Genomic DNA, 19,011 nt, shown 5'->3' on the forward strand with positions numbered 1-19,011 from the left:
AACAATAATGTGTAAGAAATACTATAATTACCAATTACCAACTAGTCATATGGATGTAATAACACCATATTTGAGACCTTTAAAAGAGTGAGCAAGATATTGCCTAGATGGGTTGATGTTGGAGACTTTGAGGAAAACATTTAAGCGTCGGGCACTCTTTTGATTAAAAATGTGCGTGCGTTGCACGTGTCAATAAATTAAAAAAATTAAATTATATAAAATAGCAATAGACATTAAAATAAATGTAACATTTATTTAAATGAAAAAATAATATTACTACATTGACATCGTTGCTGAATTAGGTGTAATAAGTATTTAGACTGTATTGTTGTGATATGTTTTTACTATTATATATGAGTTTATATATGTATTATACATATATAGATTGAAGTTGTTGGTATCGTCGGGATAAGCTTATTGCATGACTTGCTCCATGGTTTGAAGTAAGTGTTGAAAATGTCAAATTAGATAAGTCTTGAATATTACTTTTAAGTGTTTATGATTCTTATATGATTCATGTATTTTTTGTGTGACACAATACTTTTAAAATGTTTTTCATCAATTGTTGAATATAAAAATTCTTGGTATGCTTTCAATGACTATACTGTAACCCTTTTCTCTCTATTTTCATTTAAAAAAATGAAATGAACTACTATACTTGATTTAAAGAAAAGAAATTGAATTCAGCTAAAATGCCATGATTTTTTAAATGAAACATATTTGGAACATGTGTGTTGCTTAACTGGTCAGAGGTAGATTGCTTCTCGGATCTTTGATGCATATAAAATGGAATTCAGCCAAAGTGCCCTGATTTTGAGGAACACTTAAACACAAACATAAGGGTTGTGTACTCTATTGTTGTACCCTTGAAACACAATTACTTTATAGTTGTCACATTGAAACACAGTACGTATAAAGACCGTGTACCAGTCTATCATTTGCTAAAAGTTGAACAAGTCTATGGTTCAAGGTTTAAACTTTTAAACGTAGTGAAACCTCCATCCACCACCAGGTTTTGACCACTAACATACTTGGCATCATCATCACTAGCCAAGAATAGAGTAGCATTGGCCACATCAATAGCCTCACAGTAGGCTCCTTTCAACTCACTTATATTGTGTAAAATTTTATCTAGGTGCTGATCCTCTACTCCGGGGAACATTACTTTCAATTCCTCAATAGCTAATGGGGTTGAAATACAAAAGGGCGATATGCAATTGATTCTGATACCATTCTTGCATAATTCTGGCGTTACTGATCTCATAATTCCAATCATGCAGGATTTGGATGTCGAATATGTGTGCGGGGCTAGACCTCCCATCACAGAAGCAACGCTAGATGTGCACAAAATGGAACCCCTTTGCCGTGGAATCATCACCCTGGCGGCATGCTTGATTCCTGCCACCACGCCTCCAACGTTGACAACCATGACGCGGTTGAATGCATCAAGGTCAAGGTCGACAATGCTCGGGGGAGTGTTGCTTGCGATACCTCTATATAGAGAGAGAGGAATTTAGAATTTTAAAAAGAGTTTTTAAGTTATACGATCGAGATATCATATGCAACCATCTGGATTAACTGATTGAAAATTACTAATAAACATAAGTGTTGAAAGCTATGTTTTGGTGTTATTGATTTTACAAATAAGAAATTACGTGTTTGGGTAGAAGTTCTAAAACTGATAAAATATTGATGTATTTAGTGAAAAAAGTATTGATAATCATTCTTTTGTTATGATGACTAATATATATATATATATATATCCTCAGAAGTAATTACAAAAAAATTAATAAAAAGTATTTGTACAATAAGATTAACGAACAATCAATGAAAATGGAATAGATAAGGAGTTAGAAATTGTATTTGAGAAGAGTAAATAGAAAAGATATTAGTCATAAGTTGGGGGCTACTAACTTAGGAAATTTAATTGATTTTGACTTTAAATTTTACCAAACACCTGGAAAATCACTTATTCCATCGATTATTATGAACCGAAGAGAGTAATATATACCTACATTATTGTACATTATATCTAGCTGTCCGTAGTTGGAGACGGCGAAGTCAACAACATTGGAGACATCAGATTCTTTCGTAACATCGCAAACCACAAAGGAGGCGTTTGGGCCGAGCTCGGAAGCGGTTTCATGGCCGAGCTTCTTTTGTACATCTGCTATTATGACTTTGGCACCGTTATTGATGAATTTTGTGGCAGTTTCTTTACCAATGCCACTTGCTGCTCCTGTTATCAGTGCCACTTTGCCTTCTAGTTTCCTTACAATCACAGAAAAATTGGCAAAAAAGTTTGAAATTGTGTTTGTTTGGTAGTTTTTGCAAATTAAAAAAGAAGTTGCTTATTTTCTTTTCGGGTTTTTGGGATATTGAAAAACAGCCTTTAGAAGTTTATAATATGTGGAATACCTAAAGACCCCTCTAACTTGATGTATTTTATTCAAATTCCCCGGCCTTAAACTATATTTGGTTCTAATTACTACTTGTACCTGACTTTTTTATAATTGTTACTCCTAAAACAATATTTGGTCCTAGTTAACTCCTTACATTTGACTTTTCTTTAATCGTTACCCTCTCAAATGAAAAATGAGAAAAAAAAAGTAAAAATTGATAGTTGCATTTTAGTGGAGGAATAGAGAAGATATATAGAAGGAGATAAAGAAATAGCCGTTGAAATGACTAAACATAAAAGGAAATGATGATTTTAATCTATTTACACATCAAATTAACATGATGTGGTCGTTATTTTACACCCTCGCGCGCTAAAAATCATTTCAAATCACTTGGATTATAGAAAAGTAAAGTACATGGGAATAATAAGGACCAGTTATTGTTTGAGAGGATAACGATTATAAAAGAAAAAACAATTGCAAAAGTAATTAGAACCAAATTTAATTTAAGGGGAATTTGAATACTTAAAATACATCAAATTTAGAAGGATCTTTAAATATTTTGCCCTTATAATACCGTCGTGTGACATCAATTATAGTGTCGCAGTTCAGAATAAGAGTGAGAGACCTTTCTGTGTGAGTAGAGAACTCATTATTGAAGGTTTGGCGCAGCTGCAAGGATCTGGAAGTGATACCCCTGTGAGTTAAGTTAAAAGAAAAGGAAAATGAGATGTCAAGATAAGGTACACATTACGAGAAAAAATGAAACAAATACGTATGGGCCAGGATTCATGCAACACGAACAAGAAGACCATCATCGAATAATGCCTCTGTTTGGTTAAATTTAGTCAATAATTTCCAATTACAGACTGGTAATAGATTTCTCATCAACCTGAACAGGGGTCAATTTCACAAAAAGGTCACTCAATTTGTTGTATAATTGTGCTAAATCATTAAATTATTTTTTTAATCAGAAAATCACTCAACTTTTAACTTTATTTGATACATCATTCCTGCTACGTTGGTTTTGAACTGTATTAGGTTGGATAAAATAACAAATTATCGCATTGAACATCCAAATTGGATGGAATTACGAATTTTTAGGGTCATAGTGTCTTTTACTTTAAAATAATATTCTTTTAATAAAATGGCTGTAATTTCCGGAATATCATGGTCAGATAGTAGCAAGAATGATACAGTATTAAATAAAGTGAAAGTTAAATTGTATTATGGTTCGAAAAATATATTTGAAAATTTTACCGCAATTATATTACAAGTTAGATTTACCTTCTCTGAAATTAACCCCAGAATTTTAGAGGCACTTAACTGATAACAAAGGTTAAGAAAGATTGATGGGAGTAAGGAAACTAACCTTGAAGCTATCCTCTTTAATAGCATGTTGGCTTTTCTTCCATGCTTTCAGTTTCAGGGACAAAGTGTACTTTAAATATATATATATATATATATATATAGGACATGAGCATGTAAACAAGTACGTGTGAGAATTGCTAAGCAACTTGATTTGGATTATGTGTCCACAGACACTTTTTCAAGAGTGAATTATATGGCCATTCAACCATGCCAAATTATCCACTAAAGTTATTTCTATTTATTTTGTACCAACAAAGTCACTCAAATGATACTAGCTTTTCCACAAACTCATTATAGTTAAAAATGAAAAAAATAATTTCATAAGCCCCCCACCCCTCTAGTTTCGTGACGTTTATTTCCTTTGCGGTTTATGATATTATGATTGTCATACCACATTTTGACCCGGAGGTTAAAGTAAAAGTACGACATATTGGAGATTCCTGTTTTTGTGTTTGTTGTTAAGGAGTCGCCACCTAATTATTTACGGTGAATTAGGACACCTAAAGTTTATTAAAAGTTATGTTTAAAGTTAATTGTGTTTAAGGTCTGCGAAACTTAAGATTCTGGATAAGGGTTCAATTAGTCTAAAGGGAAGGTATTAGGCACCCTTTAAGACCCATTAACAATGGTTAACCGACCGGACTTATAATTAATTATGCTAGGTGTAAAATATAGCGTTATAGAAAAGAAAGTAGCTTTGTGAATATTGCTAAAGTTATAAATAGACATGTAAGAATGCTATTCAAAATAGAACTTGTAGAAAATAACAATTTGTATAAAAGAGTACTTTTAATGCTATTTTGAAATACGATTTATAAATGTCGTCAAGGTTTTTAAACGAAAGTGTAATAGTGTTGTTTAAAATAATACTTGTAAAAAGTGTAATAATTTGCGTAAAAGAAGGTTCTAAATGTTAAATAAGACTCAAAAATATTGCTAAGGCCTTAAATGGAAAATATAGTAATGTTATTCGAAAATAAGATTTGTAGAAAAATAGGATAATTTGCATGAAAGAGGACACTAAGTTTTATTTAAAAGTAAAACGTATGAAATACTATTAGTTCAATTATGGCTATTCAAAAGTTGTTTTAACCAATACATGTATCAAGTTTTGAAAAAAAATAAAAAAAAATATATGTTTATGTGAATGATTTTGAAATCAGACTTAGTATTTTTTTTTTAAACTCGATTGGTTCAATCATGCATTTAAAGATAATCGCATGCCAATCTTAAACCATTGTGTCATGTAACAAGAATATCAAACACGCATCCAAAGAAATCATTCAACACACATTCAACAAAATAATAAAAAGAGTGAAAAGTTGAAAACTTTAAGAGGAATCGCCATGGGCGAGCTTCAAGCGAATCTCATCGCTTTCTTGTTGTAGGATGAGATTAAGGAATAAGGACATATGTCGACTCCATGCACGGGTAATGTATTAATGCCGAGTTTCATTTTTTGAAACTCCGTTTTGAGAGAGTCATGATTTATGACTCCATTTGCTCCCGAAGTGTACATGCGAAAAAAAAAAAAAGATAAAGATTAGAATCTACTTAGTCCCAATAAATAGAACAATCGAAACTGAATGACAAGCACATATTAATGCTTCATGCGTTCAAAATAATTTCGAGAAGCCTAATAAATAGCCTCCATTATACAAAGCTTACAACAGTTGCTTATTCCAAGTAAAGTCTAGGCTTATATTGCACAAAGAACGATTTTAACTCAAGTCACAGAGGGGTTAGAAAAATTCATGTATCCAAATAATAGCATATCCTATACTGGTGTCTATGATATTTCTTGAAACATTTAATTGCTTGTGAACTGCTACATATTTTTACAAATGCCCAAACGAATTCATGTTAATATGCAGTGTTGATTTCTAATTATAAACTCCTATTTAAAGTAGTCCGAGCATTACACAGACATCTTAACATGAAAAATGAATGGTCTCATTTTGGAAAGCAACCAAACAATCATTTTAACAATCTTTTAAACATGCAGGGTTATGGAAACTGTTGCAAAACTAAACGCAAGGTAATATAATCCTATTCTTACGAAACCAAACAAAACCATAACACTCATGCTTCACATACATATTTACAAAGGAAAGAACAGAAGGTGTTAAGTGTACGAATTCAACTTGGAGGAAAATAGTGAATTATTAACTATTGTGAGCTTAATCTTTGTAGAGAAATTAGATTACTTAAACATGGAGGAAAGGATGGAGTATTTCTGAACCAGCCAGTAAACTTGAATCAATGCCTAAGTCATTTTTAGAAAGAAAGAAACAGATGAGCCTAATCAAATACTTGACCAAACATTTATAAAAAAAAGACTAGTTTGTAAAAATGAGATCAAGGTAACTAAATCTTACAAAAGTGAAAGGTACACTCCATTACGATGTCGAACATGAAACATGGATCTTATGCATAATCTAACAGCCCAGCACTAAACAACTCATACCAAACTCACTGAGAAAAGCAAAATATACTAGAAAAGCCATACACAGATCAGGTTTCAGTCAAACACTTCAAATTGGGAACAGGAAATAAACTTCAACAAATATGCGTAGCACTTAAAATGTGCACTCATATACACAGAATTATATTGAGAAAAAGGGAAGCAACACAATGCAAACAACATATTTTATACTACATGGAAATTCATCCAGCAATAACAAACTATAAGAACAACAATACAGATAGGGATTTTGTATGGCAATAGAACCAAAGATCACTAAAACAGGACAAAACTAATCACACAAGGAACATAAAATTAAATGCTATAAATAACAGGACAGAACTGAACCAAAAAAAAACAATGGCACAACGATATCAACACAACATCGAAAATAATAACACGAAAACAGAACTGAAAATACTAATAACATCACAACCAAACTACAAACAGAGAAGGATTAGGGATAATTACTAACATTATTAAAACCGAAACTAAACTAACACTGAACATGGTATAAAAAAAAACTACTTTTGGCTTATCTATTCGCGTACGAACGTACTAATAACATACGAGTAAGCTAACCAAACGGAGCATATAGCCACATTCTATATCTTACGAAATAGTGAGTCCAAACTGAGCAGCAATTAACTTAAATGTTAAACAACACACAAACACAAATTAAACTAAACCCGCAAAAATACCAAAAATAAAGAGAGAGTAAAAGGTTTACCGACCTTTTATAGGTGCAGTGAACGGGGCGTCGATGGCCTTGAATCTACTCTCGAACGCGAACGAACCCGAACCCGAACCCGATTAAAGTAACTAAAGTTTCAAAACAAAAAATGAAAATAGAGTAATTGTTGGTCGCGGCTAAAGTTCACCGGAAAAGGAGTGGAAGATGGTATCCGTTCCCCAAATCACTGGATCATCCCCTAGAATCTGAAAAAATCCATCCTTTAGGCTGAATTCCAAGAAAAAATGTTTTTAAACAAAGTTGATGAAAACTGTTCTTTTCTCGGAAATTTGAGGTGATTAAACTTGTGTTTTGTGGGGAGATTTTTTGTTTCCAGATCTTCCCTTTTTTTTCGATGCCCCCGTCAACGATCCAAGCACAACAATTTATAGGGTTTAAGAAAGGAGGGGGAGGAGCGTACGAGAGAGAGGAGCGGGGGGGACAGAGAAAGGAGTGTCGGGTGAGGAGAGGAGAGAGGACAAAGGAGATGAGGGAGGCGGCTGGTTTGCAGGAGAAAGAGAAGGGAGATGGAGCAATTTAGGGAAAATATGGTATGAAGTCAAAAAAGAGAAAACATGTGGAGCCCCAAAAAGAAAAGAAGGAAGAAATAAAAAATGGAAAGTTGCGTGTGGAACCCCAAAAAAAAGGCAAAGGAGAAAGACACAGATGGAAACTTTGAAAATGATTTTTGAATTTTTTATTTTATTTTTTATGGAATAGGGAAAAAAGGTAAATAGAATTATCAAGAATTGGTCCCTTGTAAAATAATATTTTGACAAAAATAAAAATTATAATACGTCATTTTAAAATACGAGCTTCAAAATGAGTCCAATATTGATATACTTCCGAGCAATTTTTTATGAGGTGAAAATTGTTGATCCTTTCTCCTCTATTTTATTATTGTTGAGCTTCTAATTTAACAACTAGTAAAATATATACTATATGAAGACAATTAATAATTAATATTTTAAAAAAAAATAAGGATTTAACAAAGTGTTGTTCTATAATTAATTTAGCGAGTCCAAACCCGAAAAAATGAAATGATGACGAATCATTTAAAATTTGTGGTAAAGTAATGCTCGTAGTGTTGAAAAATAACAGCAGTGGTATTAATAGTAGTAGCAATAATAATTTTAAAAAATAGTGAAAATAAAGTATTTAGCTCGTCAGTAAATTTAGAACCCCGAGTAAATTAAAATAAATGAGGGACAAAATTGGGTGTCAACAGATGCCCCTCTTCGACCGGAGACGATGTAAGAGTTTTCGGGCGAAGAAGTTGACGTAGTAGCCAATTTTATTCCGACCAACAGATACGAACTTAAGAAAATATGGTTTTTTTGGTGGAAAATATTATGAGGGCAGAAGGAATTTAGGATGTTGGGAAGCGAAGATTGACGGAGTATTGAGAGGTATTAATGATTTGAAAGGATGTTGGATGAGATGTCATTTATATCCTCGCGGGTCGAAGACAGATGAAAATAGTGTTTGAGAATGGACCGTATGTTTATAGTCTCCTAATTATAAATGTGGTGCACAACACACCCATAAGTAGGACTCTACTAGACACGATGTAAATTCTCCAAAAATGCCCAGTGTTGAGTTATGGAGACACTGAGATATAGACAGGCTTACAAGATTGTGAAAGGAGTAGATTTAGTAGAGTTTTTTAGTGGAGGTTATAAAAGAGAAATTAACCTACGTATCACGTGTTTGTGGACGTAGGCGGAGTTGAGTTCGAGAGTAGATCCGTGACCCTTGCTTGTGAGTTTGATATTCCTCTTCAGCAAATTTGCCCCAGTTCACTGCGTAAGATAAAGTTCCACGTTGTGTTGCGCCTCTGCAAATTGTACTTTCTGCTAAAACTGAAATTCATGTCAGCATTAGTAATAAGGTTGAAATTATAAAGAGTGTAAAATGATAGTAAATATGAGTGTGGGAATGAAAATGAAATTGTGTGGCTAATGTCGTCTCTGGTTGTCTTCAGGGACTTGAATGAATGCGCGATGCGTATGCTGAGGATGTGATAATGCCTCTAGTTGCATTTGAAGATGATAGTAATACGGCCTCCGACTGTCTTCCGGGACTCGATGATAAATGATATCTGTGAAATTTAAGGTAAACTCGTTAAAGTAGGTAAAGTAGATGATGAAATAAAGAAATGAAGTAAGGAGTAAAATAAGTGTATAGCCGTTTGGCTTTATGCAGGTGAGGCCGTGTAGCCATGCGATGTCTCCGGTTGTCTTCGGGGACTTGATGATACGTCTCCGGTTGTTTTCGGGACTTAATGCAGACTCTTGTACAGTCCGGGGTAAAGTCGTAAAGTGTATGATGTCTCCGGTTGCCTTCGGAGGCTCAATGATAATTCCTGTAAAGTTTAGGGTAAAGTTGTTAAAGTTGGTAAAGTAAATGATAAAGTAGAGGGTAAAGTCGTAGTGTAGCCGTCTGGCTTATGCATATGAGGCTGTATAGCCGAATAATGTCCCCGTTGTCTTCGGGGACTTGATGGTATCTCTCCGGTTGTCTTCAGAGATTTGATGATGACTCCCGTAAAGTCCGGGATAAAGTTGTAAAGTGGATGATGTCTTCGGTTGTCTTCGGAGACTTGATGATAATTCCTGTAAAGTTCAGGGTAAAGTTGTTAAAGTTGGTAAAGTAAATGATAAAGTAGAGGGTAAAGTCGTAGTGTAGCCGTCTGGCTTATGCATATGAGGCTGTATAGCCGAATGATGTCTCCGGTTGTCTTCGGGGATTTGATGCTGTGTCTCCGGTTGTTTTCGGGGACTTAATGCTAATTCCTATAAAGTTCAGGGCAAAGTGGTTAAAGCAGGTAAAGAAGGTAATAAAGTATGGAGTAAAGTGATAGCATAGCCGTTTGGCTGATGATTTATGACGGGAGGAATTAATGACGCGTAATCCTGATTTGACTCGTCTTTAACCTGCAAAAAGATGTATAAAGTCATAAAGTTGTTGTGATAAAATAAAATGAAATTATAGATAAAGTTGGAAATAAAGCCGTTTGGCTTTTAAGGCGAGGCCATAATGAGTCAAACGATACTTTGGCCCTGATTGATAGGCTTGACTGTTGATCTCGCGGCTTTTAAATTCCTGCACTCAAAGAAAAATTCTTAGTTTGGGAGGGGGAAGTTGATTCGTGTTGACTCGAAGCTTGACGTTGTTGGCGCTCCATTCATCCTGTTTGTTTGGATCTTGTGGCCTTTGTTTAAGCCTCGGTAGATGAACAGTAGTGAAACAATTGCAAGAAAGTATTTTATTTGAAAGGTAGGTATGTAGGTATATGAATAAGGAAACGTGACTATATGTATATAAGTTGTTAAATATAAATATATATATATATATATATATATATATATATATATATATATATATATATATGTAAATGTATGTATCCAAGGAAAGATATATATGTATGTAATGAAAGATATATGTGTAAATATATGTATGTAAGTTGTAAAATGTTCTGTCAACTTCGGACTGTGACATTTCTAAAGCAATTGGTTTATAATATTTCCTGTCTGGTAGCCTTAATCTTGTCAATGTCCCCGTTCTTTTGTCTATATTTTTTTTTCAAAAAATATGCCCCAGTTTTGGTTCTGAAGGGTGTACTAAATTTATGTTGCGGTGTGACCGAACCTTATATGGGTTGCCTACGTATCCGCTGAGGAATCAGGTCAGAACGTAGTTCGTAAGGTTCATAACAAAAAATGGTCTGAAGTTTTCTAATAAAAGGACCGAACCCGATGTGGATTGCCTACGTATCCCACCAAGGGAATCAGGTCGGCGTAGTTCTGCTATATAAATGGTAAAAGATTTTTTGGATTTTATCTAGGTGTGACGGATCTATATGTTAATAGTCTACGAATCCCGCCGAGGGAATCAAGCTCTGTGTGGTTTTCTTTGTGTAAGGACTTTGGATTTTCTGTTATAGCGTAACCGAACCTTATGTGGGCTGCCTACGTATCCCCCATGGGAATCAGGTCAACGTAGTTCGTACGGATAAGATATTTTTTGGTTTTTTTTTTTTTTTTTTTTTTTTTTTTTTGTAAAGCAACCGAACCCTTTGTGGGCTGCCTACGTATCCCACCAAAGGAATCAGGTCAGCGTAGTTCGTATGCATGCCAATGGGAAAAATTCTAACCTAGTATGACCGAGTCCCTATGTGGGCTGCCTACGTATCCACCGAGGAATCAGGTCAAGCGTAGTTCGCATTTGGTTGTTAAAGGAAAGGTTGCAAACTAGGTTGTCTCACCTAATGTCGTCCTTTGATCTCTTCTTGAATTGCTAGCTTTCAGGCTTATGTCATCACCTATCGGCTATTTCAACTCTTTTGAGTGGGATCTTGTCTTGTCCCCTAGTTTCTTTGTTACTCTTTCGGGATGTATGTTGTTCATTTCATGTCACAATCGTAGAGTTGGCAGATTTGATAATTATAGTAGAAAATAACAATAATAGATGATTAAGGAAAATTAGAAATGCATTCATAGTTTTCACGATTAAGCCTCCAAAAGATGAAGCAAAGCAAACAAAATTTTGAGTACGGTTCAAGCATCAATAAAAGAAAACAAGTTCACTACATGTTCATGCTACCAAGGCTCCTGACGGAGTACAAGTCCAATTCTTCGGAGTCTTTCCTGGTTAGGCGCCCCATATTGTCAATGCCTTGGTGTTGCGAGTAGTTGTATTGGATTGTTCCCACGAGAGCGAAAAAGTTGTTGATATGACCCTTTCCGCACTGGACTCCTTCAAATCTTGGCATCTTCGTGAGCTGGCAAAGGATTGTTGACCACATTGGGCTTAGCTTCAGCGAGCTGGATTACTCCTTCCTTAATCAGGGCTTCGATTTTGTTTTTAAGCCCATAGCAATCTTCGGTGGCGTGCCCAACAACTCCAGAGTGGTATGCACAGCGTTTGGGACCATCAAACCATTTTGGGATAGGTTCGGGAATTTTCCCTTCAATCGGTTGTATTATACCTGCTGCTTTCATTCTTTCGAACAATTGAGCCAAGGGTTCAGCGATCTGAGTGTAATTACGGGTGTTTTTGGTGTCAGGGTTTGGACGGGCTCTAGGTATAGTATGTGGTCGATTTTGGTAAGTTGGTGCTTGGTTGGGTTGATACGGGCGTGGGTTTTGATGCGGAGGTGCTCGGGGTTGGTAGTAGTTTGCTTGGGTGTTGTAAACGGGGTAAGGAGGTAGTGGAGCTTGGTAGGATTCAGGGTAGTGGTAAGGGTAGAAAGTTTGTTGTGGGTGGTTAAAGTATGGAATGGCTTGGCTCGGCTCATGTCCTTGAGCGTTCATGACTGCAGTGACATCTTCCTTCTTCTTTTTAATCCCGTTGATAGAACCAGATTGTATAGCTTTGTTCATTGCTTGTAAAGCAATAAGATCCTGAATTTTCCCCGATTTGATTCCTTCTTCCAAGGCTTCTCCCATTCGAACAACTTCTGTGAATTTTTGTCCCATCATACCTATCATTTTCTCGTAAAATATGCCAGCCTGACATTCAATGAAGGTAGCAGTCATTTCCCTATCATTCATCGGAGGTTGAACCCTGGCCGCTTCTGACCTCCAACATAGCGCATATTCGCGGAACGTCTCAGTTGACTTCCTGGTTAACTTAGTCATGTAAACTCTATCTGGTGTGATATCGGTGTTAAAACTAAACCTGTCCATAAAGTCTTGCGCCATGTCACTCCAACCACGCCATTTACGGACATCCTGTTGTGTATACCAAGTAAGTGCTTCGCCAGATAAGCTTCTTATGAAGAGCTTCATCCTTATGCTCTGGTCTCTGCCCACTCCAACCAGTTTGTCACAATAAGCCCTTAAGTGTGTATGAGGGTCGCCTGTTCCATTGAATGTATCAAATTTCGGCGGTTTGTAGCCTACGGGTAAATCGACGTCAGGTTGAACACAGAGATCTTCATATTCTACACTCTTAGTTCCCCTAGCAACTTGAAGGTTTCTCATTGCTTCTTTGAGACTGTGGATCTCTTTTAGCAACATGTTATCTGCCCCTGCCTTTGCATCCTTTTCCATTTCTTCGTACTGATCTACTTCGGGTTGGAACCTGACCGTTACTGGATTGGTAAAGGCTTGTGTTTCTGTGGCGTATACTGGAGGAACATATTGTGCATTAGGGGTGGCAAAGTGTGCCCCGTGTATATGCTGGGTTGGATAAGTTTGGGCGATGGGGGTGTTCTGGACCGGTGGTGGTGTGTTATAAGTAGTGTTTATAGGTGGTTGATTTGGTGGGTTTAGATGAATGGTTGTGGGTAGTGGATTGGTGTTGGTGGGTAAAGGAGCATAGGGAGTGCGAACTGGCGATTGACTTGGGGGGTTGACGGGTGGTGGATTATGAGTAGCATAGGTAGTGTAGGTGGGTGGTTGATTTTGTGGAAGAGTATAGCTAGTGTAAGTGGGTGGTTGACTTTGTGGGAGAGTATAGTTAGTGTAAGTGGGCGGTTGACTTTGCGGGGGAGTATAGGCGGATGATGGATTTGGTGGATTTGCGGGGGTGATCGGAGGTAAGTTGTTGTCAGTAGGTGCATTGTTTTGGGGAGGAAAATGCTCAGGAACTGGGGATTCGAGTGATGGGAAACGAGGTGGTTCTGGTGCAGTATTGCTAGGTTCAGAAGGTGAATTTTGGAGTGTGATGGATAAATTGATCAAGTCCCTAACCCTATTTAGTTCTCCACGTAGATTCTCAATTTCTTGAGTCAGGCGGGCGATATGTTCATCCCGTTGAATAGCAGTTCCATGTTCGGAAGTTTCAGGCGGATCGCTAGCGATCACGAGGTTTTCTACACTAGTTGGAACAGATGCGGCCGGATCAGACATAGTAATTTCATTTCCTTGGACAGCCCAACTACGTTCAGGTAACGATGACGTCTTTGACCTCGTGATGTAAGGATGGTCGGCTATCGAGCGTCAACACGAATCAACTCTCTGTTCGGGAATAAGATAAAATAGACATACAGTATAAACGATGTTAATCTCATGAACATATCTAGGTAAAGTCATGGTCACGTAAAGTCGAGTGAGGCATGTAGCGAATAATTTATCAAGTAGAGTCAAACAAGTTGTCAAACAAATGTAAACGATTATATCAAAACAACTAGCACGTCCTAATATGCATGTGACCTCTTTGCGCCAGAGGTGGGCCTAACGTTGTTTAAAGGATAAAATGTGCCATAATATGTCATCCCGTTGCTTTGATTAATTAAACAGATTCTATTTTCTCAAAAGTAAAAAAAATAATGTAATATTTATTACATGTCAAATGAATACAACATAAAGTGTTTCCTAATCTAAATAAAGTAAATAAAATTTCTATGCCTAACTTCTAGCTCCATTTGTGATGTCATTGATCTTCGTCATTCATTGTACTCCAATGCAAATCCATACCTGTCATAGAAACGTTAATCATCCTTCCCAACTAAAGTTTAATTAATTAAAGCAAATAGTCAATATTTAGGCACAGTTATCCTTCAAACATGCACATAAAGTATGATTGGTGTCACTTGGGGTCGTGAACCCGCTTGGACGTTTGGGTAAAGTCATCTAATGGATTTAATGCACCAAGGGTATTAAACCTCCTAGGTCATGAAATGTATGCTCTTAATAAAGGGTGTTGGTTTAGCTCTATCTTAGGCTGACTAAGAGTTGGCTTCCTATGACACAAGGTTCCCCCAAGCGGACAACTTGGGAGTGGAAAGTCCGTGGCCGTCGACTGCACCGCTGATCGACTAAATCCACAAGATCGATCCAACTAAAAGGTAATTTAATAGTGAACGGGCGCGAACCGCGAAGCCGTTTTGAGTGTGTGAATATGTGTGAGTTTTCCAGGAGTGGAAGAAATATGAACGGAATGACAGTTTATCAAAACAGTAACACATAAACAGTTTATATCAGACAAACAGTTTATATCAAACAAACAATTAATAGCATGTAAAAAATAATTAACAAATAAATAAAGCGATTTCAAAATAAGCACACAAAGCCTACTTAAACGAAGTCCGTTATGGTTAGAACCTAAGTAATCCCCAGCGGAGTGGCCAAGCTGTCATACCACATTTTGACCCGGAGGTTAAAGTAAAAGTACGACATATTGGAGATTCCTGTTTTTGTGTTTGTTGTTAAGGAGTCGCCACCTAATTATTTACGGTGAATTAGGACACCTAAAGTTTATTAAAAGTTATGTTTAAAGTTAATTGTGTTTAAGGTCTGCGAAACTTAAGATTCTGGATAAGGGTTCAATTAGTCTAAAGGGAAGGTATTAGGCACCCTTTAAGACCCATTAACAATGGTTAACCGACCGGACTTATAATTAATTAAGCTAGGTGTAAAATATAGCGTTATAGAAAAGAAAGTAGCTTTGTGAATATTGCTAAAGTTATAAATAGACATGTAAGAATGCTATTCAAAATAGAACTTGTAGAAAATAACAATTTGTATAAAAGAGTACTTTTAATGCTATTTTGAAATACGATTTATAAATGTCGTCAAGGTTTTTAAACGAAAGTGTAATAGTGTTGTTTAAAATAATACTTGTAAAAAGTGTAATAATTTGCGTAAAAGAAGGTTCTAAATGTTAAATAAGACTCAAAAATATTGCTAAGGCCTTAAATGGAAAATATAGTAATGTTATTCGAAAATAAGATTTGTAGAAAAATAGGATAATTTGCATGAAAGAGGACACTAAGTTTTATTTAAAAGTAAAACGTATGAAATACTATTAGTTCAATTATGGCTATTCAAAAGTTGTTTTAACCAATACATGTATCAAGTTTTGAAAAAAAATAAAAAAAAATATATGTTTATGTGAATGATTTTGAAATCAGACTTAGTATTTTTTTTTTAAACTCGATTGGTTCAATCATGCATTTAAAGATAATCGCATGCCAATCTTAAACCATTGTGTCATGTAACAAGAATATCAAACACGCATCCAAAGAAATCATTCAACACACATTCAACAAAATAATAAAAAGAGTGAAAAGTTGAAAACTTTAAGAGGAATCGCCATGGGCGAGCTTCAAGCGAATCTCATCGCTTTCTTGTTGTAGGATGAGATTAAGGAATAAGGACATATGTCGACTCCATGCACGGGTAATGTATTAATGCCGAGTTTCATTTTTTGAAACTCCGTTTTGAGAGAGTCATGATTTATGACTCCATTTGCTCCCGAAGTGTACATGCGAAAAAAAAAAAAAGATAAAGATTAGAATCTACTTAGTCCCAATAAATAGAACAATCGAAACTGAATGACAAGCACATATTAATGCTTCATGCGTTCAAAATAATTTCGAGAAGCCTAATAAATAGCCTCCATTATACAAAGCTTACAACAGTTGCTTATTCCAAGTAAAGTCTAGGCTTATATTGCACAAAGAACGATTTTAACTCAAGTCACAGAGGGGTTAGAAAAATTCATGTATCCAAATAATAGCATATCCTATACTGGTGTCTATGATATTTCTTGAAACATTTAATTGCTTGTGAACTGCTACATATTTTTACAAATGCCCAAACGAATTCATGTTAATATGCAGTGTTGATTTCTAATTATAAACTCCTATTTAAAGTAGTCCGAGCATTACACAGACATCTTAACATGAAAAATGAATGGTCTCATTTTGGAAAGCAACCAAACAATCATTTTAACAATCTTTTAAACATGCAGGGTTATGGAAACTGTTGCAAAACTAAACGCAAGGTAATATAATCCTATTCTTACGAAACCAAACAAAACCATAACACTCATGCTTCACATACATATTTACAAAGGAAAGAACAGAAGGTGTTAAGTGTACGAATTCAACTTGGAGGAAAATAGTGAATTATTAACTATTGTGAGCTTAATCTTTGTAGAGAAATTAGATTACTTAAACATGGAGGAAAGGATGGAGTATTTCTGAACCAGCCAGTAAACTTGAATCAATGCCTAAGTCATTTTTAGAAAGAAAGAAACAGATGAGCCTAATCAAATACTTGACCAAACATTTATAAAAAAAAGACTAGTTTGTAAAAATGAGATCAAGGTAACTAAATCTTACAAAAGTGAAAGGTACACTCCATTACGATGTCGAACATGAAACATGGATCTTATGCATAATCTAACAGCCCAGCACTAAACAACTCATACCAAACTCACTGAGAAAAGCAAAATATACTAGAAAAGCCATACACAGATCAGGTTTCAGTCAAACACTTCAAATTGGGAACAGGAAATAAACTTCAACAAATATGCGTAGCACTTAAAATGTGCACTCATATACACAGAATTATATTGAGAAAAAGGGAAGCAACACAATGCAAACAACATATTTTATACTACATGGAAATTCATCCAGCAATAACAAACTATAAGAACAACAATACAGATAGGGATTTTGTATGGCAATAGAACCAAAGATCACTAAAACAGGACAAAACTAATCACACAAGGAACATAAAATTAAATGCTATAAATAACAGGACAGAACTGAACCAAAAAAAAACAATGGCACAACGATATCAACACAACATCGAAAATAATAACACGAAAACAGAACTGAAAATACTAATAACATCACAACCAAACTACAAACAGAGAAGGATTAGGGATAATTACTAACATTATTAAAACCGAAACTAAACTAACACTGAACATGGTATAAAAAAAAACTACTTTTGGCTTATCTATTCGCGTACGAACGTACTAATAACATACGAGTAAGCTAACCAAACGGAGCATATAGCCACATTCTATATCTTACGAAATAGTGAGTCCAAACTGAGCAGCAATTAACTTAAATGTTAAACAACACACAAACACAAATTAAACTAAACCCGCAAAAATACCAAAAATAAAGAGAGAGTAAAAGGTTTACCGACCTTTTATAGGTGCAGTGAACGGGGCGTCGATGGCCTTGAATCTACTCTCGAACGCGAACGAACCCGAACCCGAACCCGATTAAAGTAACTAAAGTTTCAAAACAAAAAATGAAAATAGAGTAATTGTTGGTCGCGGCTAAAGTTCACCGGAAAAGGAGTGGAAGATGGTATCCGTTCCCCAAATCACTGGATCATCCCCTAGAATCTGAAAAAATCCATCCTTTAGGCTGAATTCCAAGAAAAAATGTTTTTAAACAAAGTTGATGAAAACTGTTCTTTTCTCGGAAATTTGAGGTGATTAAACTTGTGTTTTGTGGGGAGATTTTTTGTTTCCAGATCTTCCCTTTTTTTTCGATGCCCCCGTCAACGATCCAAGCACAACAATTTATAGGGTTTAAGAAAGGAGGGGGAGGAGCGTACGAGAGAGAGGAGCGGGGGGGACAGAGAAAGGAGTGTCGGGTGAGGAGAGGAGAGAGGACAAAGGAGATGAGGGAGGCGGCTGGTTTGCAGGAGAAAGAGAAGGGAGATGGAGCAATTTAGGGAAAATATGGTATGAAGTCAAAAAAGAGAAAACATGTGGAGCCCCAAAAAGAAAAGAAGGAAGAAATAAAAAATGGAAAGTTGCGTGTGGAACCCCAAAAAAAAGGCAAAGGAGAAAGACACAGATGGAAACTTTGAAAATGATTTTTGAATTTTTTATTTTATTTTTTATGGAATAGGGAAAAAAGGTAAATAGAATTATCAAGAATTGGTCCCTTGTAAAATAATATTTTGACAAAAATAAAAATTATAATACGTCATTTTAAAATACGAGCTTCAAAATGAGTCCAATATTGATATACTTCCGAGCAATTTTTTATGAGGTGAAAATTGTTGATCCTTTCTCCTCTATTTTATTATTGTTGAGCTTCTAATTTAACAACTAGTAAAATATATACTATATGAAGACAATTAATAATTAATATTTTAAAAAAAAATAAGGATTTAACAAAGTGTTGTTCTATAATTAATTTAGCGAGTCCAAACCCGAAAAAATGAAATGATGACGAATCATTTAAAATTTGTGGTAAAGTAATGCTCGTAGTGTTGAAAAATAACAGCAGTGGTATTAATAGTAGTAGCAATAATAATTTTAAAAAATAGTGAAAA

The 19,011-nt window shown here is 35.4% G+C and overlaps 1 protein-coding gene across 1 annotated transcript; it reads right to left on the bottom strand.

The window, feature by feature from the left end:
• Nucleotides 1-769: 769 nt before the first annotated feature.
• On the bottom strand, nt 770-7,631 carry LOC132609271 (momilactone A synthase-like). The gene is made up of 4 exons (XM_060323165.1): nt 3,772-7,631; nt 3,028-3,096; nt 2,012-2,271; nt 770-1,491 (listed from the first exon to the last, which is right to left on the bottom strand). The coding sequence occupies exons 1-4, from the start codon at nt 3,795-3,797 to the stop codon at nt 959-961; spliced, it is 888 nt and encodes a 295-aa protein (XP_060179148.1). The 5' UTR covers nt 3,798-7,631; the 3' UTR covers nt 770-958.
• Nucleotides 7,632-19,011: the final 11,380 nt, after the last annotated feature.

The sequence above is a fragment of the Lycium barbarum genome, chromosome 9 (genome assembly GCF_019175385.1).
Source record: "Lycium barbarum isolate Lr01 chromosome 9, ASM1917538v2, whole genome shotgun sequence".
Classification (NCBI taxonomy): Eukaryota; Viridiplantae; Streptophyta; class Magnoliopsida; order Solanales; family Solanaceae; genus Lycium; species Lycium barbarum.

Excerpts from the sequence above, each read along its gene's own strand:
- LOC132609271 (XM_060323165.1), bottom strand. The coding sequence starts at position 3,797 with ATGCTATTAAAGAGGATAGCTTCAAG. Across the intron at positions 2,272-3,027 it reads TTCTCTACTCACACAGAAAG|GAAACTAGAAGGCAAAGTGG; the intron begins GTCTCTCACTCT and ends TGTGATTGTAAG. Across the intron at positions 1,492-2,011 it reads TATAATGTACAATAATGTAG|GTATCGCAAGCAACACTCCC; the intron begins GTATATATTACT and ends CTCTATATAGAG.